The following is a 24,900-nucleotide window of genomic DNA, read 5'->3' as shown; positions in this document are numbered from 1 at the left end:
TTTAGCAGTGGGCAACAGTTGATCGCTGCATCAAAATCCATTGTGGATTATGCAACTAAAGTTACTTGTATGACCTTTTTTATAAATTAAGGTATTAATTTAAAAAGGTATTAATCAAAAATTTGAAACTCTTAGATATGTAGTAAATATTTAATTTTAACTCATTAAAAACATTTTGTAAAGATTTTGATTTGTATAGTAACAGTTGCCATCGCTGTAGGCTATTTTTAAATGTCTTTATTATCAGCTGAATTTGTTTGTCTTGATAAGAGAATGGTATCACTCACATAGGTACATACCACATGTGAGCCAAGTTATTATGTACATAAATTACATTCCAACCTAAATTCTTTTTTAAAATGTCACTATTCAAATTATTAAATAGCCCTTTGAGGCAGTTCAAATTCAACCTTAGTATTATTCAAAGATCAAACAATAATCAGAAAGCATTTTCTACACAAGTTGAACAGAAGGATTTGCTGATAAACAAACTTGAGGGGTCTCAAGAAGGAATAACCGTATTCAGTTTAAACAGGCCCCAAGTTAAAAATGCCCTGAGTAAATCGTTAGTTTACAGTTTGCTAGAAGGAATTGATAAATTAGAAAATGATGCTTCAACGCGGGTTCTAATTCTCCGCAGCAATGTTCCTGGGATCTTCTGTGCAGGTAATATGTAACCATTATATGGAGGATTTGTTTAGTTTGGAACATTCGCCTATGATAAAAACACTAAGGACTGATTATTTCACAGATTTAAACAATTCATCATTTCAAAGTTAAAATTCAAGTTCTGTTTTTATTTCAATTTTGAGAAACAACTGGCCCAACAATGTCGAATGTAGGTTTATATTTTGAATGTGTTTGAGAGCAGAAAACGTAGCATCATTTTGATATTTCACAAACCCCTATTTATTTCATTTGTGCTGTTACCAATTTGCACATCAGAAATTGTTTGTTGGTACAATTGAAATGTTAGTATGTAGTACTATTTCATCTAAGAAAATAATTATTAGGAAGAAGATAAGATTTTAACAACTTCATTGTTATTTTTGTAGGAGCTGATTTAAAAGAAAGAGTGTCCATGACAGATAATGAAGTAAAAGCATTTGTGACGGGCCTTCGCACAATGATGACAAGCATAGAAAATATTAAAATTCCGGTGATTGCTGCTTTGGACGGAACTGCAATGGGGGGCGGCCTCGAGATGGCACTGGCCTGTGACATTAGAATAGCGGCTGACACGATCAAAATGGGATTGGTGGAAACCAAGTTGGCCATAATCCCCGGAGCTGGTGGAACCCAAAGACTTCCACGAATCGTCAGCCCTGCCATCGCAAAAGAACTTATCTTCACCGCTAGACTCATTAACGGAACGGAGGCAAAGGAACTTGGTTAGTTTTTTTTCTATGTTAACCATTTTGAGTTCAGCAAAACTAATCTTTTTTTTCATTAGCTCCACACATGAGGCCCTGATTAAAATAATTCCCTCATGGCCTGTCATTTTTGGGGATGTTTTGTGAAGGACTTAAGAAAAGGAAGCAGGGGAAGCTCTGGGAAGGAGGAAGGTATGAGGGGTGGATAGGAATCTGGAGGTCAGTGTGTTCAGGAGTGTCGGACGTGTGAATCCACTGCGGTGCACGGTGAAGAGTCAAGAGAGGGCAGCTAGGGAGGTCAAAGGGTCTCCCTCAACCAGGTTCTCCCGATCCGGCCCGCCACGCAGTAGGAGGGCAGATGCATTCGCCGCCAAGACTTGGACAAACCTCACTACATGAACCCCTGTTGAATCACTAAATGTAATTAGACCCTTGGGGTGACCTACGGCAGAGGTGTTGGTTATCCAATAAATGGTCCCCGGGGTGACACATTGTCTTTTATATGATACCCAATTGAGAATGTTAAAGAAATATATTTTAAAGTGGATTTATTTGGATAGAAAAGGTTACTCTCTTTCCATGTTACATGGATTTCTTCATCATTGTCTTTTATATGATACATCAAAGTTTGCACCGACAGAGGCGCTGTGAGATTTTCAGCAGTCCAGGTGCGCAGATAGATGAGCACTCTGAAACTAAGATGGTTAAAAGAAGAATAGATAAAAGATAAATATTAATAATCACAAATCATCAAGCATGTTCGAATGCAGATTTAGTTAGTACGAGTTGCTGTTTATTTCCTACTTGACTATGAGAAAAGCCAGTTGGCTTTAGCCACTGGCATATTCTACATTCTTTGTAGCTAAGCCATGTTTAGAATAATAAGTAATGACTTTCTGCTTTGTCTACTTTCTGCTAAATCAGTGTTACGTTCTGAAATGCATTTAACTGTTGACTAAAAGACTGTTTTTTGCCACAGCTCTGCAGCTGTGTAATTAATTGTACAATAGGTAGGTATTTTTTTCTTATGTAACCAGATGCATTATCAATCATTTGCCTGTCATTGTTGTTGCTAAAAGTAGTTTTTTTAACTATTTATTTTTTATGAACAAATAATGAAAAGTAGGTATGCCGTATGCCTGTTCATAATATCGACTGGTTATTATGGACCAGGCACCAATCAATAGTACCAAAATAGTACCAAAATTCGACTGGTTATTATGGACCAGGCACCAATCAATAGTACCAAAATTAACTTTTAATTTAAAATAAAACAATAACTTAGTAAACACCAATTATTTTTATACCTAATGCCGACCGGGTTTCGCTATAACGGTAGGTTCTTCAGGGCAGTACAATATTTTACTAAAATCTACACGTGGGACTATTTAGTCTATGCGTGGGACATATTAACCATTCAATTAGGGTTGCGAAAAATTGGACTGAGCTCCAGTGGAGGAGGTAGTAAGAGTAAGTAGCGGATTGGAAAAACTCAAAATTAACTTATTAGGTTCAATGTTTTTCAATTAGCGATTGTATTAATTTCCAGGAGTTGTCAATCACGCAGTCCCGCAATCAGAAACCAAAGATGCCGCCTATAAAATGGCACTGAAAATAGCCGAAGAGATCCTACCCAATGGACCCATTGCGCTCAGGATGGCCAAACAAGCCATAGATAAAGGAATTCAAGTGCCACTTTCAGAGGGATACAAGGTGGAACAGAACTGTTACGAAGGGGTCTTGTACTCGAAAGACAGGATTGAGGGTTTGAAGGCGTTCAATGAAAAGAGGAAGCCGCGTTACTTGGGAAATTGATATTAAATTAATTGTTATGATTAAATACAATATTCATAACGATAACAGCACTGTTCCTGGTCCAGAATTTTTTTAATTTTATTCAGAACTTATGTCAACCTTATAGCCACATAACGAAAAACAGAGAAAGGTCACAGTTAACTGATTTGACTTCTGTTTATACATCTTTAAATGAGGCTAGAATAATGTAAATAATAAATAAATATAAGATTGACAATGATGACGTTTAATAACTAGGTCCCATTTGTCAATCTCATATTTCAAATTCAAAATGAATATTACATTAATTCTGAATTTGAAATATGACGTTTAATAACTAGGTCCCAATGGTCGAATGGTTAACACAAGAGATCCAATGGGTTCCATTCCTAGCTGTGACCATTATCTTTATATTTTCTGTGTCTTGTTCTGTTTCATGTTTGGTTTAGATCAATGATATAATATAACATTGATAAGTATTTCAGTGAATTAAAAAAAGATTATTTTCTTTAGTCCTTCAAAAAAATTGTTTATTAATTATTTTCTTTAGTCCTTCAAAATCTTGAATATTCATTTAAAAAGTCAATAAAATAAAAATCGGATATGTTTATCCGAGACATTATCTAGTTTACAAACCAACTCATTGGAATGTTGTGATCATTTAAAAAGGTAGCTGCCAATAATGTAAATATTATTTATTATAAAGCATGAAACTGTTTGCTTGTCTGTAACGGCAAAAACCGTCATCATGAAGTTTATGCAGGTTTTTCCGTCAGAAATTTCTAAATCGATGTAACTAATCTCATCTTACATTGTTTTCATTGACGTTATGTAGAATTGAAATATCCATAAAACCCTAGGGCCCTGAACCTGCATTAGCAGTGTTGAAGAATCGTGCTCACACACGTTACGAAGCACTACAATCGAAGTGTCGAACTTGTACGTTCATTTTGACTTTGGATTATTACCTCTGTTCATTAAAAACAAAAATAAAAAGTGTCACTATAACAAGTATGGTATTGGCTTTAACCTTTCCTTATATGTGGTGTGTATTTACTACACATTGCTTCTAATAACTTTAATAACTCTATAAATATAATAAATTCTGGGTTCAGATTTTAGGTATTCTTCCGTTATACATTTATGCACTGAATTAAAGAATAATATTTTGCATAGTTTTCAAATTCTATTAAAAATCAGAGATTTTTGTTAAAAATAGGAAACAAATACACCAATACTATCAACCGTGTGATACTGCTACGCGAAAAGTGTGTGTGGAAATGACACGCTCTTGATGTCCCGCTTTAGTTCGCTACGCGGGAATATGAGAAATCCTCACGTCCGCAGTTGTATTTTGATTTAGACCATCGATACCTACGACGGCACAGCTGTGTGTGTGCCAGCCGCCAGCCAGTCGGAAGCGGACCGTCGTTAGATGTGGACCCCTCGCACGTTTTTTTAGCATCTGCTGATGGTTTTTTCATGTTTTCAGAAATTAAATTACAATTATTATCACTCTTGATATGAAATATAATAAACATAAGCGATTATCTATGAATATTCATATTTTTCCTATATTAAATCGCTTATTTTGAGATGTGTATTGACTACACAGCACCGGAACGCGTGGATTTTTTAAGCACAGTAAGGGAAAGGTTAACAAAAATACCTTTTTGAATACATCTATTTGATTTTCTTGAATGAACGAATAAATAAATGAAATGAAATATTGGAAGTGGAAATTAACCCACTTCACGACATATGATTGAGCTGAAACTCGACAGGTAGACTCGTCGATGATGACAATTCATTTTATCAACTTTTGGTGAGACTAATGCACACACACATTTATCTGAAATTAGATGACATTATATTAAAAAAATTATAGCAGTTCACATTTGAAATAAATGTTGGTACTATCCAATTAGGATTTGGCTTGGGTGTTAGCAGTGTTTACTCCAGTCCCTGGGGAGGAAGTTTGAATCATCTTTTTTTAATTTTTAAAAGTTCACAGTAGTTTAAGAGCCAGTCCTTGGAGAAGGTTCAATCCTCAGTCAACCAAAAAAAAAAAAAGATCTCTGAAATTTGCGCCACTAGCTCGACAATTGAAAATAGACATATTATATTAAAAAAATATTGTTTTTTGCAGGTTTTTTTTTTGTGTATTACAGTTTCTTGTCGGCCCCTATGGTTAAGCTGTCAGAAAATATGATGCAAACTCAGACAAAGCCAAGTAATAACTAAATATAAATATTAATAAAGCAAGAAATATTTTCATAAAATGCTTATTTATTCAGGTTTACACACACAATCCCCACACAAATGTTACAAAAAACACATCAGTAGATCTGACAACAACACTTTTATAGGAGCATAAAAACATTGTAAAGTCATTTGTGAACTCGACATAAAAGGCTTTTGATTGTCATACAACATACCTACATTGTTCTACTTGAACTGAATGACTAAATTGTAATAATACTATAAGTATTAAAGTAGTAGTAATAGATAATTAAGTATTTTAAAAATTAAACTCGTTTTTTACTATCAGTAAATAAAAAAAGTATTAATCGATTGATTTTAATTGGGTTACGCCATCGCCATCTTTATGAACTACACTTCATTTCTAATGCACTTTAACATAAGAAACTTCTGTGGCTTGACTTCAGTTAACTTGTATATTTATATCTATCACTGCATATTATATAAAAGCTGTTTGTTTCTTACAAAATAAATGAACAGGCGTTTTCTACAGGCCATGCTATAGAAAACACAAGGACAGTTAAACGAGACCTGTTTTCGGACTTCTTTCAAATTGGGTTTCGCACTAAACCCTGCTAAATCCAGTGCAAGAAGTTACTCTTTTACTGTCAGTTTATTTTCTACAGCACGGCTCATATCAATAAAGATGGCGGTGGTTGCACTGTTTTGAAATTGATTAATGCTTAACGGCGGGAAGGGTAGTTCTACCTTTTGCGCCGGCCTCATTTCAACGGCAGAAAAGACGGAATTATTCAATGTTTTTGTATAAATATTATTTAAAAATCTCTTTGTAAAGGTCCCAACTAAATGTACATAATTACCGAATCGTAATGCAAGTCTTCTTTTTATATTTATCTTCGTCTACCCGCCAGAAACGTGTTAATGTGAAACAAAGTCTTTGGTTACTATTTTGCTGACAACAAGATCTGTTAGTTGTGAAATTTGTTTACAAGTCTGCACTTTGTAAGTCTTCTCAATGAGCTTTGTATCGCTGAACTTATCCAATTCATCGATAGAGCACTGCTCTCCATTGATATTTCCTAATATTTCACTTGTGTCCTCACCATTTTGCTCTATGACCGCCACTAACAGATTGGTTTCCTCATCATCAATTCCAAACTTTATCAGGCTCTGCGTTATGTTTTTAGATAAGGATAAATTGAATAGTACTTCGGAAAAGATAGTACGTGTTGTCATCGTGCCCCGTTTGGCCGATAATAGCGCTTTATTGGCTGCAACGGAAACTTGGAATGGACTGCAAACGAGGCTCGGTTTTATGATGCAACATTTCAAAGATCCATTCATAACCTTCTCTCGTAGTTCTTTGAGGTTTTTGACATCTTTATAGAGATAGAGATTTAATTTTGCTCCTGTCTCTGGGTCTAAATTGCAGGAATACATATTCTCTTTCATTTTTGCTGATTTCTGTTACAAGATTATTTCTTCCTGAAAAGAAGAAAAGGATTACTATTACTAAAGATTAAAGTTTATTTGAACTCCATTCAATAAAAACTTTGGAGATTTGTTTATTAAGGATTTCCAAATTAGGTTACAGAATAATGCAGTCTTTAGAAATTTATTTGACTTAGTTTTTATTTAAACCAATAGGAACAATTTTAATAAATAATATACAATTTTTTTATCCACAGAATGTACCAAATAAATATTTTTTAGAATTAAAATTTTTTGTGAATATTTTATGGTATTTAATTTTTTTTTATACAATGGTAGTTTCCCATTTATATTATCCCTGCTCTGGCAGAAAGTGTTATCTAGTTCGAGTTGACAGGGATAATATTGTTTGTTTTCATTTTACAGGAAGTTAGTGGGAAGAATTATAACATATTTTCTGTAAATATATTGCTATCAGCTTCACCACAGTTTGGTAGTGTGTTCGGAAAGCTAAACAACGCATGGTAATAAATATACAAGGTATAACTTAAAAACTGGTATTTGACTTTTAAAATAACAGAAAATACTTCAATTATTTATCCAGATTGAATAAGTCGATGAGCTGTTGTTTGGTATCTTCCGGCGAGGTTACCGTGTGACCGATGGTTCTCTCATCCGCAAATATCTCATAGTCGTTTCCACCTGGCATAGTCTTGTCTCCGAAGAAATGAATCTCCTTGAAGTCCGTCCCTTCCATAACATGCTGGAGGCAATAGGTCTTGTCCCAACCGACGGGGAACACGTCAATGCTTATTTGCCCACCGAGAGAGAATTGCAAACCACTATTAGGGAACTCTTTCCTCATTGCTTCGGTGAACTGCTCCCGTATCTTGTGCTTGGCGTCGTACACTGCAAACTCGTTTCTTTCTTCTTGTGAACAAGACCGTCCAATCGGTGAAATATTCAACATACCACTTCGAAACTCCACAAAGCTTCCCCGTTTGCACGGTAAACTTATTCCAGACATGTACTTCAGGCAGAAGTTGATGAACTTTTGAGAAAGCTCTTCCCCGATGAATTTATTCATGTTCGCCTTGCCTAGCAGTTGGCCATTTTTATAGTACACCAACCCATTCTCGCAAAATGTGTAGTCAAACCTGTTGACCACATCTTCTCCCTTCATCTGCCTCGATATCTTTGACAAATCGGATCCTCCGACTAAGCCGATCGTAGCGAGAGGTTTGATTTTATCTTGCAAAAAACTATCAAAATCATCCGTGATAATGTGCAGCGGTTTGGTCAACGTACCATCGACGTCGAACAAAAGAATTATATTCTGGCGCGGTAACATTTTAGTGGATAAAAAACGGAAAAAACTGAACGAATTTAAACCGGCTCGGAACATAAATATTGTCCCGTTAACTTCAAATCCGGTGGACGCCGAACCTTTCACTTTCGGGAAAGACCGCAAATCGTGAAGTGCCAAGCTGTCAATATGTGGTGGAAGTGTTCGGTCGTGTTTTGTATTTTTCTGACATTCAAAATATGCTCAGTCAATTCGCTTACACACAAAAACGTGCTACTTATGATAAGTAAGTAGACTAAAATAAAAATTACCTTGAATGACGTGTACAATATTAGCAATTCTGCTAAAGATAAACACAGGTTATTTCCTTGTTGCTGTTATCAGCGCGTGCACGATTTCTTCTTTATCGGCACTTGTTCTGTCAAACACGAGAAATTTATAAAAATACAAAGTTGCAATATTTAATATATATCGAATTGTTTACGAAAAAATATTAATGATTTTAGAAAAAAAAAATTATAATATGTATTTCAAAACATAAACATGTATTGAAATACCTAATATTTTGCGAGTTCCAAACAATCCCAACCACCAAATTGGCAAATATTGAACCCCCCCACGGATTTCCCCAAAATTTGAATTATTTTTTTTTCTTTGTCACATTCTCTGTAATCTTAATTTATTAAAAAGCTATTATTTTTGATATTAGATTTTTTATCGTTTATTTTCTACTATAATACCTATTTCCAAAAACAATATGAATTTAAGCTCTGACCCTGCAGTTAGGTACCTAGTACCTATTTTGTAATTTGATAATATTATACATAGTTAGTTAGTTATCCTTTAAAAAAGTGTTTTAATTTTAGCTGATGATGGTGGATTTGAACTTGGTGCCTACAGGAATAAAATATGCCAAACTCCCAACATAGATTCACTCGCTAAAGAAAGTTTAATTTTCAATAATGCTTTTACATCAGCCAGCAGTTGCTCACCGAGGTAATAACCATCGAATACTTATGAACTAAATAATAAACTAATAAAAAATAATAACATAATTAAATTAATTCCTTTTAGCCGCTCCGCAATATTGACTGGCACTCCGAGTCATCAAAATGGAATGTATGGACTCCATCAAGGAGTCCACCACTTCAATTCGTTTGATAAAACCGAAAGTGTGACAAAGGTCCTCAATAAACATGGAATCAAAACAGGTAAAGATTTTAGTTCTTACTTATATACATTCTAAATAATATTTTGTTACGATTCATTCCTAATTATTATAAAACCATTCAATTTGGTCGAGTGGTTATATCAATCTGGTTGAGTTGAACATAAAGTTGAACCGTGTGAAGTTGCGTTGCATGCGATAAGGGGGCATGAATATCAAGTTGAATGGTTGTACCGCCAGAACATCTAACCGCCAACCAAGTTGGACAGTCTGTAGGGTGATTGAGCAGTTGAACCAACTTTGCTCAGTCTGCCTAGTCGTTCAGGAGCAGAGCATAATTGTTTGTGAGTGATTTAATGGATTAAATGGATTTTTAACATTTTATGTAGATTTTTGATTACATAACTTGCTTGTGGGATACTATTAGAGAAACCAGGAACGAATCTCTTGTGATCCTTTTGGAGCAGTTCAAATGTATTGAAAAGGATGCAACGAATGAAACCGTAAAGCTAATTTTTTTTTTCTTTTAATAGCGTCACATAACTGAATTTTTCTTTCTCTTTTTTCTTTTCATGTTAACGATGCTACTAGAGTGATCGCAAATTTCTGTTTTTTTTATTAAGGAAACATGCTGCGCATGTTTCCCAGAGGAGTAACTGACGAAATTGAACCAACCATCGCGTCGTTTGTACACGACACTCAACAGTTGACCCACAACAGTTGAACCAACCATCCAACCAAATTGAGTAGTATTGAGGGGTTTAAGGGAAGATTTTATAAATGAATACATTATTATGTCCGGCGTATAGTGCACTAACTGCGGAATGCGATTCTACACAATGGCAGAAGTAAAAAAGATAGGTAACTATTTTTGAAAATCCATTATTTTTTCCATGGAAGAATTTTTTTTCATACAAACAATTCAACTTTTTCCCTAAAAACTACTAAAATGCTGGAATTTCGAAAGCTCCTGAAGTTAGTGCACTTTACCCCCAGACTCCTTGTATATTTATAACGAAAGCGTAGTGTGATTTAAGATTTTCACGGCCAAAAGTATTTTTGTTATTTGTTTTTGGGGTGTTTTTTATTATGGGATCTTTTCAAAAAGCTTAGATAACCTGGCACAATATCGTTGTATGGTTGATCTTTAGCTATTTTTTTACTGAGAAACATTCTTCATAAATCATTATTATACCTAAGTTTTATAATATTTATGTTAATTCTTTTTGGTTATACTCCTAACTTCCAAAAAAGAGACATTACAACTACCTAGTTACCTGCTAGGATTAGAAATACTTTTTTTATTTCAATTGTTTCTGGCTTTCACCTCTCGAGGGTGTTTTCTAGGTCATCATTTCAAGTTATGGAGAGAGGGAAGGTGAATTTATATTTTGGTTTTTATTTAAATTGTCAAATTTCAAAAGTATATGAAAAATTGGAGTGGAATTCAGACTTAGAAGATTGGGAATGTTGAATGGAGGGGAGGTAATTTTAGATAAGGCTTGATAGAAGAGAGGATACTTGTTTAGAGGGGGACAACCAAAAAATATGTCAATCTTTACTAACTAACTAACCATCACGCCATTTCCCTCAGGGGTAAGCAGAGGGAATGGAACGCCCAAACAATTCGGTCTCAAGACGCGCTCCTTGCCTCATTCCTTGACTCTTGACATGGCTCGACTCAAGTATCTGACACACTTGATTGTGCCATGTCTTCCTCGGGCGTCCCCGTCTTCTTCTACCATTCACATTTGTGTCATATATTCTCCTTACACTCCTTTCTTCGTTCTTTTGCTCTACATGCCCAAACCATCTAAGCGTCTCTTTCTTAATCTTAATCATTACGCTTATATCAGCCTTGCATTCTTTGTAGATCCCCACATTTCTCATACGATCATACATGATTTTACCACACATTCATCTAAGGGATCTCTTTTCTACAGCATTAGGTTACTTTCATCCTTCCTCTCCCAGTTCCATGCCTCACTGCCATACATCAGGGTAGGTACCGGCACTCCATTGTGGACTGCTAGTTTTGCTGTGGACATTTTTTTTTAGCTTAGCAACCCCGTTCCGTCCTCCGTTAATGGAGTTACCTGCATTGCATATCCTTCCTGCAATATCTCTATCAGCCTTCCTATCACTCATAATCTCGATTCCACGTAAAAATTAATCCCAAGATTTACAAAATTATAACATGAATTTAAAATCTTTTTAAAAACAAACTTGTTTACTAGCTTGATGTAAATATTCTAGCAGATAAATCAAGAAGCCTTTATCAAATTTAGAGTTATAACAACAAATATTTATGTTTAGGAATCATTGGGAAGAAGCATGTGGGTCCATCAGAGGCCTACCCATTTGACTACGCTCAGACAGAAGAGAACAACCCTATCAACCAGGTGGGCAGGAATATCACCCACATGAAGCTATTGGCCAGAGAGTTCCTGACTCAAGCAAACAATGAATCGAAGTTTGTATCATCTTTAATACTTAAACGAGGGCCATCCTGAAAGTAAAGTTCCAAGGGCTCCTGATGCCGGGGGAAATTTTTTGTTTGGAAGTTGGCACACCTGGCATGTATGGATTTGTGGGCCATTTTGTTCAGTCACAGTAAATTCTTCCAATGCAAAGGTCGTTGCGCGCTCCCGCCACCTTCCGTCCTTACGAGATCCACGTGAATTTGGGAGAAGCTTTTCTGGACTCTATTGTGAAGGGTAATGTGACGTGGATGTGCCACTACACCCCAGAATTCAAAAAACAATCACTTCGGTGGTGTCATTCATCATCCCCAGCCACTAAAAACTTCAAGACGATCCATTCAGCCGGAAAAGTTATGGAATTATGTTTTTTGGGCCGTAAAGGGGTCCTAATACAGAGGCTTACTGCAATACCCTAAAAAGAGCAATTCAGAACCGCAGAAGGGGAATGCTGACCCGGGGAGTCAGCCTCACACTGCATGACAATGCCAGGCCCGACACCGTGCGAGTTTCACAGGAGCTGCTGACATCGTTTGGATAGGATGTTGTCACCCACCCCTTCCCCCCTATTCACCCAATTTGGCACCTTTTCACTAAACTAAAGGAGTTTTTGGGTGGGAAACGCTTTTCTAACGATCAGGAGGTCGAGGAAGCTGTGACGAAGTAGCTGAAAGATCTGGCGACCGAAGTCTATGACACTGGCATACAAAAGCTGGTGCCTCGGCTAAAGAAATGTCTCAATCTCTAAGGCGATTACGTTGAAAAATAGCTTAATGGTATTCTGTGAATCTCCATTAAATACAAGCATTTTTCAATCCTACATAAATGTTGTAACCTTACTTTCTGGATGACCTCTTAGTATGTTTATTGTAAGGTGTTATTATTATTTGTGACGATGCTTAAAGTTTGAGTTTGAAAAATAATTCAGATCTAAAGAACGTTAGACATCTCAAATAAGTCAAATTTGTTTGTATATATAGATACCAAAATGCTGTACTTATGCTTGAAGGTATTTTCTATGTTCTAAAATATCATTGAACTGAATTGCCATGCCAAAATGAAAAACTCCAGATTTTTTTGGTATTACCATTTTTCAATAATAATGATACATGTTTACTGAGATCATTTTTGAAAATTCTGTATGACAATCCGCTAGGTTAATTTATTAATGGATACTTGCCCAATTAATTGCTTATATTATAATATTATGTTGTTATTTATTTACATTACCAGGAGGTGTAATGTAAAAAAACTACTCCACACAGGAGGCCCTGATGGGTCAAGAGAGTCAAAAGATCTCCCTCAACCAGTTTCTCCAAATACGTCTGCTACATAGTATTGGGCGCAGACGCTTCCGCCGCCAAGACCTAGACAATCCTGGCCCCTTGAAACCGGGCACCCCTGCTTAGTCACCATACGTAGCAAACCATTCATGTAACTAAATGTTTTTTTAGGCCTTTCTTCCTGTACATTGGTTTCCACGACCCTCACCGCTGCGGGCACAACACGCCGCAGTTCGGCTCTTTCTGCGAGCGCTGGGGCACGGGCGAGGAGGGCATGGGGAAGATCCCCGACTGGCTGCCCTGGTTCTACCAGTGGGATGAGATACAGCTGCCGTATCATGTTCAGGTTGGTCAAATACTTCCTGCTGTGCTGTCACTGCAAATTTTTATAGAATAACAGAACAGGGGGCCTACTCTGTATCTTTCAGGTTAACAAACCAGTAAGTTTGCGGTTTGACCTTACCTTGCCAGTGTGTCAACAGAGTGTGTCAAACTACCTTACCTTGCCAGTGTGTCAAACTAAAAATACTAAACACTAAACACAATACATGAATGTATTGCATTAAGTAATTACAATATATAAATATTTACCGAGTGTATAGCACCGGAGGATGATGAATTTTTGAACCCATTTGTTAGGTGGTTAAACCGGCAGCTGCAAGTTTTGAAAGATGATTTCGAAACCATGATGGAACAATTGCGCAACTTGTATTATTCAATCCTTAGTCACTTCAGAATACTGGATCCCAAACATCATGTTGAAATAATATATATAATAATCGACTATGGTTCCTCATTAATTTACCGAGGACGAAATTTAAAAAACAAATATGAAACTGGTATAAATGTAAATTCAAGAAATGATTCATAGGCTTGCTTTCTCAAACTATTATAACAATCCATTGTTTTATAATGTTTACATCTTTAATTAAACAGTGTAAAATAAAGTCGCTATCCGAGTCCGTCTGTTTTGCGCTTAGTTCGTCTAAACTATGCAACGGATTTTGATAGGGTTTCCACTATCATTTAGAGAAGTTCTTCCGGAAGGTTTATATATATAAAATACATGCATGTTATATTTATAGAAAGTAAAGAAAAGACGATATTTTGTAATCAAGTATGGTATATGTCTATCTCCAAGGATAATTCCCAGAAACGCCGGGTACAAGTCAGCTAGTACTTCAAATAAGATTTTCTATAAGGGGATGCTATACCTGCTCTTAACTCTAAATGATACTTTTCCTGTCGCAACGGATCTCTCAGTGCTACCTATTCTGTTGGGCATTAGTTGATTACAGCAAATTGAATGCAGTGGAGCGAATGCATTCTTTCAAGAACTAATTGGATTTGAATTTTTTTTTTTTTTTTTTTTGTGTTTGCGCTTAGAAGCTGCAGACACGTATCTATATAAGCTCCCGGACTTTAACTCTCCTGATGGGGTAGTTCTTATACTAGTGTTCTGAAAGTTCGTCCTTATAAGTGAAATATTAAAATTGTTGTGTTTTTCAGAGGCGGCTCTAGGGATTCAGTCGTGGTAGGTCATTTGAAAAAAATGTGTGACTAATCTTTATTTGATATTGTGAAAAATGCCCATATATTATTAACTATATCAATTTGTTATAGAGTTTTAGAGTCGCGGACTCTAAATAAATATTATGTTAATATAATAAATTGGAAATAAATACACAATCCATGTACTTACGGCAAATTATTTTTAAGATATTAAGTTTTAATGTAGTTGTCCACAACATTAAAATAAATAAAATCAGTGTTTGATTCTATTTGACAATGATTTTTGACGTTTTTTGTTTTGTTTCATTCTAAATCGATAACAACATAAATAATTATTCTAATCCTTTCCCGAACTATGCAATTGAAAAACAACCATTGTTCCACACACTACAAGCGTGTAAAATGAAAAAACGACATTTGTTTATGTCACCATCTCTGTAAAACATATAATATTCACCGTGTTGTCTCCCCCACGGTCATGACCTAAGCGTCCCTAAACTTTCTTCGGAAGCTAATTTTTACTTCGACGAAAAATATAGTGCCATCTCGTTTATTCTATGGCGCGCGTAGGGACAGAAGATGCCAAATTGGACATTCTTTAAATTGACCCAGCGAATCGTGTGGACTTGTGAATGAAAGCTTCTATTAGAGACAACAGATGTCACTGCTAGTCACTCGCCGCCGCCGCTGTTTCGCGTTACATTTTAAATGTTTTGATGCACATAATTGATTATTATATTTATTATTGTTGTCTTATAATTTTGGGGGGTCAAACACCAATTGACCTAAGGGAAGAACCGCCACTGGTGTTTTTTATGTTAAAATAGTTGTTTAGTGTAAATTCTAATAAATATGACAATTTAAAATATTGAAGTAAGAGTTTTATTCAAAAACTTTTAACAGACATAGCTGTATTTAAAAGTGCAGTGTGGGTTCACAGATGGATGCCACATGTTTCTCTGCCGGGGTGGTGCGATGACCGGTGTAAGGTTACGTTTTATTTTTTGTGGGAACATTTCGAAATGGGTAGTAAGGTCATAAATCATGATAAGATATACTTTGGACGAACTGTATGCCTTACGACCCTTACCGGTAATAAACAATCATAATAGTTTTAATAGTGGTGATAATGAAAAGGACAATGGTGTACTTCTTCCCCAACGTAAGGGAAGGAAACGAGGATGTAGAGCCGGGAGGAAGGTAAAATTAGTGAAAAATCTGCGGTTAGCACAAACCAGGAATTTGCGTCCACCTAAGTCTCTGAATGTTGCGGCTTGGAATGCGAGATCCATTGCTAATAAACACGATGATATTGTGGATCTGATAAGGGGCAAAGATATTCATATTTTGGCGCTATCGGAGACTTGGCATGAGAATGCAGACTCATACTCCATCAAAACACTTCGGTCAAGCGGTTTCTCGGTGTATGAAGCTGCAAGACCGATCAAAACGGACACAAACAACGTTAATTTTACAAATCATGGGGGGGTTGCAATTGTAGCGCAAAATGGTATAGGAATACGGCAGGCGTGTACCACTTTTGAGTTTGTCGGCTGCAAGGCTTCAGCTAATGGTGCATCCCTCGTGATAATTTCCATCTATCGTCCCGGGTCATGCACACCGACTGCAATTTTCTTCAATGAATTTAGATCTCTCCTGGAGTGTACCTCCAATTACAATTGCGACGTTGTTATTCTGGGAGATATAAACATTCACTTGGAAAAGAAAGCCAATCCCGTGACTAAAAAATTTAATAAAATTCTGCGTGACTTCGGCTGCGACCAGTGGGTTAACTCACCTACTCATGATGCAGGAGGCACACTTGACGCAATAATTTTCCGGGTCGGTTTTCCTCCGAAAATCGTAGATGTTACCGACATTGGACTATCGGATCATCGTCTCGTCACATCCGTGTTTGCCTTCGATCCTCCAAAACTGGAGTTTAAATCTATTATCTCCAGAAATTGGAGAGAATTCGACTTCGAGACATTTTGCATCGAATTAAAAACCTCGCCTCTCTGTGATAAGGAGAAAGAGTAGAAGAAAAAGTATTGCGAAATGCAGGTAGAAGAGTTAGTTACTCTCTATAATTCTACGCTACTGGTATTAATTGATAAAAATGCTCCTTTCACAGAAAAGATCTGCCGCATTAGAAATTGCAGTAAATGGTTCGATGCAGAATGTCTTCAAAGGAAAAGGGAAATGCGTAAATTGGAGAGGGCTTACAGACGGAACCCAACTCTCAGCAATCGGCAGCTTTGGATTGCAAAGCAAAAAGTGTATAAGGAAGAAGTGACGAAGAAAAAATCAAACTTTTGGTGTGACCAAATTGAGTCAGAAAAGGACCCTCGAAAGCTCTGGCAAAATATAAAGACTTTGTCTGGAGAGAGCAACATCAAGGTTGATTCCTCCCTTGAAGCAAACAGCCTCGCAACACACTTCAGAAATAAGGTTGAAAACATTCGGGCCCTCAGTGTAGTAGGATCGCCTTCTGTCGCAGCACCAAGTCCACTCTCTGGTGACTTCACTACTTTCGCAGCTGTAACGGAAGAAGATGTCACGCGTGTTGTGATGTCTTGTCCTAATAAACAATGCACACAAGACCCCATACCTACCTGGCTCTTAAAGAAATGTCTTCCGGATATAACGCCTATAATTACCGCAATTATCCAGAAGTCACCAGTAAATTCACTTGTACCGGGAACACTTAAAAAATCAATTATAACTCCGATTCTAAAAAAACAAAATCTTGATACAGACAATACAGATAATTACAGGCCAATATCTAACCTACCATTTCTGTCAAAACTGCTTGAGAAAATCGTTGCCAAACAATTGGTGGGGTACTTGAACTCGGCCGGGCTATTTGCCAAAAATCAATCTGCTTATCGACAGTTTCATTCAACGGAAACTGTCCTTTTGCGGGTAATTTCAGATTTGATCATCGGGATGGAAGCAGGTAAGTTGGGTTTGGTATCTGTTCTTGATATGAGTGCGGCATTTGACACTGTAGATCATAGTATTTTATTAAATGTGCTTGAAACCGAATTTGGCGTTCGAGGTGATGTACTCCAATGGATGTCATTGTACCTGTTTGGACGAGTAGCTTCAGTAACTTTCAATAAATATACATCACCTGAAACTCCCATCGAATTTGGAGTTCCCCAGGGTTCTGTACTGGGTCCCATTCTCTTCATTCTATATACTAATCGTCTCGAACGACTCATTCGCTCAGCTGGCTTTGAATCACAAGGCTACGCGGATGATCGTTTGATTTTCAAGTTTTGCTCCCCGGATGAAAAAGACGTCCTTAAAAACGAGGTGGTTAGTTTCATTGAGACGGTTTCAAGTTGGATGTCTGTTAATAAACTCAAACTTAATCCGACAAAGACGGAATTTATTTGGATAGCTTCTCCTGGAAGACAAGCCCTCATCAACTCCAGTCCAATCCGTATTCAGAATACAAATATAATCCCTTCTACGGAAATAAAATGTCTAGGTTTCACTTTAGACAATTGTCTTTCTCTTGAATCGCAAATATCAAAAACTGTAAGTGCTGGCTTTTTCCATCTAAGGCAGATAAAATCAATTAGGAGATGCCTTCCCTCTGATGGAGCAAAATCACTCATAAATTCGTTTGTTGTCTCACGTATGGACTATTGTAATAGTGCATATGCTGGCCTACCAAAAAAACAATTCAACAGAATCCAGTCCGTTTTCAATGCTGCGGCGAGAATGATTTTTGGTGAATCAAAGCATTGTCGTATAACCCCGCTTCTAAGGGATCGTCTTCATTGACTCCGATGCCCTGAAAGAATAGAGTTCAAGATCTGCTTAATGACCTTCAAAGCATTGCAGGGAATGGCGCCAGCCTATATATCGGAATTATCGTTATTATAACTAATTTTTATTAATCGTGGCTCCCTTATCAGGCACAAGAGCTCCTCTTTTCTGATAAGGTATACATGACCAATTATGTACCTAAATATTATATTTTGCAAAATATGTATGTATTAATGTAACTATGATCTGTATTAAAATAATAAAAAAAAAAATAAATAAATAAAAAAATAAAAAAAAAATAAATAAATAAATAAAAAAATGTGTCCGACAAAACCTAAGCGATAGTTATTATCACTGTTGTTGTCTTTTATTGTTGTCCTCTACTAAAATAGCACTGTTATTGTTAAATTTTATTCTCTGCTTTTGTGTAAACCGTTTATTCTTTATTTCATATTATGTTATTAATTTTTTTTTAAAGGAACACAATAGGAAATTTTATTCTTAAGTTTATTATAGTTAAGCGCACTTGAAGTGAAACAACACAAAACTGCGCTGTATAAATGTTATGTTATTATTATTATTATTTAATCTCTCCTAGCTGATGCAAAATATATCTATATTGGAAGAGATTTGGTTCAGGAGTGATATATGTACTCCACCCCACTGGGAAAACCATTGGCACGTTGGCCCTACAGGCAGGAAGAAATATTAATCTATGATGACGCAGTCTAAGATAGTCACCAGGAACATAGAGACTCAATAACTTCAAAATGAATTCCCCCTCCACAGTGATGGTTTGCCATTCTTTACACTTTTTGACTCGGGATTAAAAAACTGCCACGGAATCGAGCGCTGACAATGAGATGCATATAATAGCGAGCAGCAGGGCCGGCCCTGAAACAAACGGCGCCTGGCGCTAGTAAAAGTCTCAAGGGTGCTTTATTAGGTGTTAGGTATTATCAGCGTCTTGGCTTCTTGGAAAGTCGGCACCCGGTTCGGACTGCTCCAATTGCATATCTATCTGTCATTTTTTTGTTTGACAAGCCCCCAAAGGGCACACAAACTCCAACGGCTCGGAGGGCTTTGAAACAGAGAATGGACGGTTATCTCGAGAGTATTTCCTCCTGGGGTAAAAATAATCTCGTGAATTTAATGTTTCAAAGACCCAATCCTGTCTGATTACGTCTAAAAGGGATCCAAATGATAATCTAGTCTCCTTCAACGGAAGCAATCTTCCGAACAGGCCTTCCATTGATATGCTTGGTGTAACTATAAGTGACCAGCTCAGGTACGGGGGCTCCATCGAAGCCAGAGTAAAGCTGGCCTCTCAGAAGCTGGGCGTACTGTACAGGGCCCGCAGATACTTTAATAGTACACAACTGCTGACCCTTTACAAATCGCAAGTGCGCCCTACTGTCGAATTTGGCAGCCATCTCTGGTCCGGAGCCCCTAAATACCTGAAAAAAACCCTTGACTCTGTGCAGAAACGGGCGGTCCGTTTGATAGATTCCCCAATCTTAACAAACGGACTGCAATCTTTAGAGAACAGGCGTCGGGTAGGTATGCTGTCCTTGTTCTATCGGTATTACAATGGAAGATGCTCTGAGGAACTAGCGTCATTGATCCCTTCGGCACCGGTGCGTAGTCGGGATACACGCCAAACGCGCGCCCAACATTTGTACGCTGTTGACATTTGTCACATGAGAACGGGTCACTTCTACGATTCGTTCTTAAGTTCAACAGCTCGGCTGTGGAACGAACTGCCGGCCTCTGTGTTTCCTCCCTCCTACAACATGGGACTCTTCAAGACCCATGTTCACTCCTTCCTCTCCACAAAAAGACCCTCCACACAGCATCCCCAAAGATGACATAGGCCCTGAGGGAAATTATTTTCTTCAGGGCCTCCTGTGTGGAGTTAATATAAATTTTTTTTTTTTTTAAATATCTACTACACTCCCTCCGTCAGTCACTCCTGGAACTTGTACCGAGTGTAAAACAAGCACAAAAAATCTTCATATAAATGACCGGTTAGTAGCCGAGAAGACAAATGTGTCAGGTTCCCACCCAGGCATTGTGGGTTCAATCCTTTGCTAGCTGAGTCCTCCATCATTGGACAAGCAACATTTTCCGCATGTAATTATGGTAATGGGAGAAATTCAAATACTGTCAGGTTGTTCGTAACCAGAGAATGATAGTTATTCCAAAATAAAAAAAGATATTTTTCTATTTAGGATACAGAGCCAGCAAGACGAGATATAGCCGCACAGTACACCACCATGTCAAGATTGGACCAAGGTAATAAAAAAACACCGATAAGAATGTTTAAAATAAAAAACATAACTAACAACGAATAATGTAATCCACATCTGCCTTTAATCATTTCCAGGAGTTGGATTAATACTGAAAGAGTTGGAAGCATCCGGTCATAAAGAAGATACTTTGGTTATTTTCACATCTGACAATGGAATACCATTCCCCGCTGGTCGGACGAACCTTTACGATTCCGGAATGAGGGAACCAATGTTCATTTCCTCGCCGCTACACAAGGAAAGGAGATATAAGGCTACGTATGCCATGACCAGCTTACTGGACATTGTACCCACGGTGTTGGACTGGTATGACATTAAACATAACGCAACAAATTCTGAAATAGAAGCTACAAAGCCGGTTTTGACAGGAAAAAGTCTCCTGCCGCTGCTGATTGCTGGTAATTATTTTATATATTTTTACAAATTAAATTTTGTATGGAAATCACATGAATAAGAACTAGTGATACAAAAAAAAACTAAATATCTCAATCAACCAATATCATGTCAATCTATTTATATATATGCGACCGGTCAGTGGTTGAGTGGGCATAGCGCTTGGGTCTCACCCGAGCGTCGCGTGTTCGATTCCTCGGCTGGCTAAGTCCTCCATCACAACACAAGCAACATTTTCGGCTTTCTGTGGTGGTAGTAGATTTTCAAATATTGTTGGGTTATTCGTAACCTGGGAATGTTTGTCTTTCTTTTAAAAAAAAAAAAAAAAAAAAAAAAAAATATAAAGAAGAGTGACTGGCGGGCAGTTGGGCGGCATTTTTTAAATGTGAAACCGCACGAGAGTTCCAACTGCTCCCAACCGTCTTGAGCCAGTGAGACCATGGCATCCCCAATTGGGGTACGTTGTGAGGTTGAATATAGTGGGGAGTGGAAGGAGATATGGAACAGGATGGTGGGAAGTTCCTGGCTATTCAGACCTGGTCACCAAACACGGCCAAAGCCATTTCCAGCAATGTTTCAATTCTGAATGGTGGTCTTACACCAGGTCGAAATTGGGAGTATCTTCCACTCTGCCTTAATCTTCGACCATGGATGCCGTCATGGCTTTGATTTTCATACAAATCTGCAGTTTTATTCCGATATTGATAAAATTTTGCACACTTGACCTACAAAACAAGAGGAAAGTCACTGTCTATGTGAGATTTCGAAAAAACCCGTGGACTTCAGCTAGAAATAAAATTTAAAGGTCCTTATGTAAAAGCTTAAATTTAATTTTTCCAGAACCTCCCACAGACCCCGAGGCGGCTATCTTTGCTTCCCAGACGCACCACGAGGTGACGATGTACTACCCAATGAGAGCCGTGAGGAACAACCAGTACAAGTTAATTCATAATCTCAACTATCAGATGCCTTTCCCCATCGACCAAGATTTTTATCTGTCCCCCACTTTTCAGGTAATTTTTTATTGAGGTGGTTCTTATTGACTTTATAGATTTTTAATTAGTGCTATAGTAGAACACCATGATTGTGTGTATTTGTTAAAAATTTCTCCAGATTTTATTCAAGTAATATTAACATACTTCAAGCGGGCGAAAATAGGGTCCCGTTTGACAAAATGGATTTTGCTTTAAACCTTTTTTTTATAAATCTTTGAAAATAATATATATATTTGAACCCCAAACCAACCCACGGCACCCCAACTATAAAAGTAATGTCTTTTTAACTCCATAAAGTGAAGTTAAAGTCAGTTTTGGGCCATTTTGTGATGTTTTATGTGTACAAAATGCACATATTTTATGGCGCCATGATAACTCAACACAATGACAATTCAACACACCTTTAAAAGGTGATATAAAATCATTAAATGAGATGAAAAAAGACTAACATTAAACCTAACCTATCATCACTTTTTGAAGGTGTGTTGAATTGTCATTTTGATGGGTTATCCGGTCACCATTTTTTATTATGTAACAAAAAAATTGCTTTTCGTTTTCGTACAAATCATTAGTGCAAGGATTTATTACCCATTCAACAGGTTTGGTATAGTTTCCTTTTGATTAAATATTCTTCCTCATAGGAGACAAGAAGGTAATAAAATGAGAGACTTGTATCATATTGTTTATAGTTGGGACTACTATCGGGCGGCAGTGCCTTTACAGCGATACAAGTAGGAAGTATGTTAATATTGATCTCTTCTTGCAGGATATCCTCGACAGAACAAAGAAAAATGAATCTTTACCTTGGTACAAAACTTTGAAGCAATATTACAACCGGCCCCAATGGGAGTTCTATGATTTAAAGTCAGATCCAACAGAGACCCAAAACCTTGCATGTAAGTACCTACCTGCTCATTCAAATACAAATATTATTATGTATTAATAATCTTATTATTACCAGTTCATCACGCCATTCATGAAGAGAACCATAGATATACCAATCACGTGAGAACTACCAACACTTTTTTGTACTAATAAATTACTCTTTGGCATTCATAGTTCCTCATTGTAGGTTTACAATACTGATACTGTGTTTTTACTTACTGCGGCAGAATAGGTTTTGCCATATACATAATTAATATGTCCAATAATGGAAAACGTACCCACTAACGAATTTTCTGTTATTTCATTAGATATTATTTCCCAATGACAAGAAAATAACCTTACGCAATGGTATTTGATGGTTATATTTATATTTTCCAGGGAAGCCTGCTGTGAAGGATGCAATGGATAAAATGAAGAAGAAATTGCTAGATTGGCAGAAGGCCACTGCAGACCCTTGGATTTGTGCTCCAGATGCTGTTTTGGAAGACGTGGGAAGTTACAAAGATGACCCCCAGTGTCTGCCATTGTATAACGATCTTGAAGATTAAACAGAACAATGAACCTCTTTTGCAATTTCCTATTAGTTACTAATATTTTTTAATTTACGTTTATTAGTTTATTAACTCATTTCCCATTGGTATATAAATATGTACTCTTATTGAAAAGTTGATTCCCTTGCCTTTGGAATGCCGATGAGTTAATACAGGGCCAGTCCTGAGCCAAACGACGTCTGCCACTAGTAAAAACCTCGAAACCTTTGCTCCTTGGCAAGTCGGTGCCCGGAGCAGACTGCTCCAATTGTGCCGCCGGCCTCAAAACTCAAATTGAAAAAATCATTAACCAAAATGAGTATATTCTTGCCACCTTAGCTTTATAATAAACAAGAACAATTAGCAAAGAATCTGAATGGTATACCACCTATAGAATAAGAAAACTATTTTTATAATATTTTTTTAAAAGATCATAATTCTTTATTGCATGTATTTTTTTTTTCAATACATAATTAAATGTTTTCTCCCTTTATGTTGTGATTTTACTTCAAACCTCAAAATAATCCATCTACAGGGTTTTCCAATAAGAGGTGTTATTTTGAATAGCCCGCTATTTCGGTAGATGTTACTTTTAAAGCTGTCATTTTTTGACATTTGACAAGTAGAAACTACGCCATTAATAAAAATGGAACGATACAAGCTTCAACAACGCATTGAAATTATTAAAATTCACTTGAGTGAATCAAATGCAAATCATCTTGAGTGATGATGCCCATTTACACCTCGGTGGCTTCGTCAACAAGCAAAATTGTCGCATCTGGGGCTCGGAAAACCCAAGAGTTATTGTTGAAAAGCCTCTCTATCCTCAGTGTGTGACTATTTGGTGCGGTTTATGGTCCGGCGGAGTCATTGGACCTTACTTTTTCGAAAATGAGGCTGGAGCAACAGTTATGGTGAATGGATTGCGCTATCGACAGATGATTAATGATTTTTTATGGCCGGAATTGGATAGTATTGATCTGGACAGTGTTTACTTTCAACAAGATGGCGCTACGTGCCACACAAGCAACGAAACCATTGATCTTTTACGATTGAATATCAAAATAACACCTCTTATTGGAAAACCCTGTATATAATACTATACATTATATAAGGAGTGTCACGACGGTGATTTGTTTTTTAAACAAATCTGCAGTTTTATTCAGAAATTGATGAAATTTTGCACACTTCATATTAAAAATAAGAAAAAAATTACTTGAAATTATTTGAGAATTTCACAGTAACTAACTCCTCTGAAGGACTTTACACAAACTTTTTCAAAATCAGAAATAAACAGTAATTTTCTTTACAGTGATTTATTTTTGGGTTATTATGCCGTGTTGTCCTTATTAAGCCAACGTTTCAGACAGAATTACAGTGTCCATCATCAGGGCAGGTCTAATTGGCTAAATATGGAGGTAGCGAAACACAGCAT

General features: G+C 36.9%; 4 protein-coding genes across 4 annotated transcripts; 2 read left to right on the top strand and 2 right to left on the bottom strand.

Annotated features, from left to right (window-relative positions):
- The first annotated feature begins 309 nt into the window (after positions 1–309).
- Positions 310–5,329, top strand: LOC149418977 (methylglutaconyl-CoA hydratase, mitochondrial). The gene is made up of 3 exons (XM_089638012.1): positions 310–666; positions 1,056–1,391; positions 2,923–5,329. The coding sequence occupies exons 1-3, from the start codon at positions 360–362 to the stop codon at positions 3,186–3,188; spliced, it is 909 nt and encodes a 302-aa protein (XP_089494138.1). The 5' UTR covers positions 310–359; the 3' UTR covers positions 3,189–5,329.
- Positions 5,330–5,436: 107 nt separating this feature from the next.
- Positions 5,437–6,842, bottom strand: LOC149418976 (EKC/KEOPS complex subunit Tprkb-like). Its single transcript, XM_089638014.1, has one exon. It carries the CDS (start codon positions 6,840–6,842, stop codon positions 6,309–6,311), a length of 534 nt encoding a protein of 177 aa, XP_089494140.1. The 3' UTR covers positions 5,437–6,308.
- Pmm2 (phosphomannomutase) lies at positions 6,738–8,226 on the bottom strand. The gene is made up of 2 exons (XM_089638013.1): positions 7,409–8,226; positions 6,738–6,875 (listed from the first exon to the last, which is right to left on the bottom strand). Exon 1 carries the CDS (start codon positions 8,224–8,226, stop codon positions 7,414–7,416), a length of 813 nt encoding a protein of 270 aa, XP_089494139.1. The 3' UTR covers positions 6,738–6,875; positions 7,409–7,413.
- Positions 8,227–8,282: 56 nt separating this feature from the next.
- On the top strand, positions 8,283–23,958 carry Sgsh (N-sulfoglucosamine sulfohydrolase). Its single transcript, XM_089638010.1, has 10 exons — positions 8,283–8,413; positions 8,994–9,123; positions 9,202–9,338; positions 11,612–11,768; positions 13,230–13,404; positions 20,585–20,648; positions 20,740–21,060; positions 21,896–22,068; positions 22,817–22,946; positions 23,314–23,958. Exons 1-10 carry the CDS (start codon positions 8,317–8,319, stop codon positions 23,481–23,483), a joined length of 1,554 nt encoding a protein of 517 aa, XP_089494136.1. The 5' UTR covers positions 8,283–8,316; the 3' UTR covers positions 23,484–23,958.
- Positions 23,959–24,900: the final 942 nt, after the last annotated feature.

Source organism: Hesperophylax consimilis, chromosome 12, assembly GCF_061612785.1.
Source record: "Hesperophylax consimilis isolate HC1 chromosome 12, BYU_Hcon_1.0, whole genome shotgun sequence".
Taxonomy (NCBI): domain Eukaryota; kingdom Metazoa; phylum Arthropoda; class Insecta; order Trichoptera; family Limnephilidae; genus Hesperophylax; species Hesperophylax consimilis.
The sequence above is the reverse complement of the archived record's forward strand: the minus strand, read 5'-3'. Positions and strand labels throughout refer to the sequence as shown.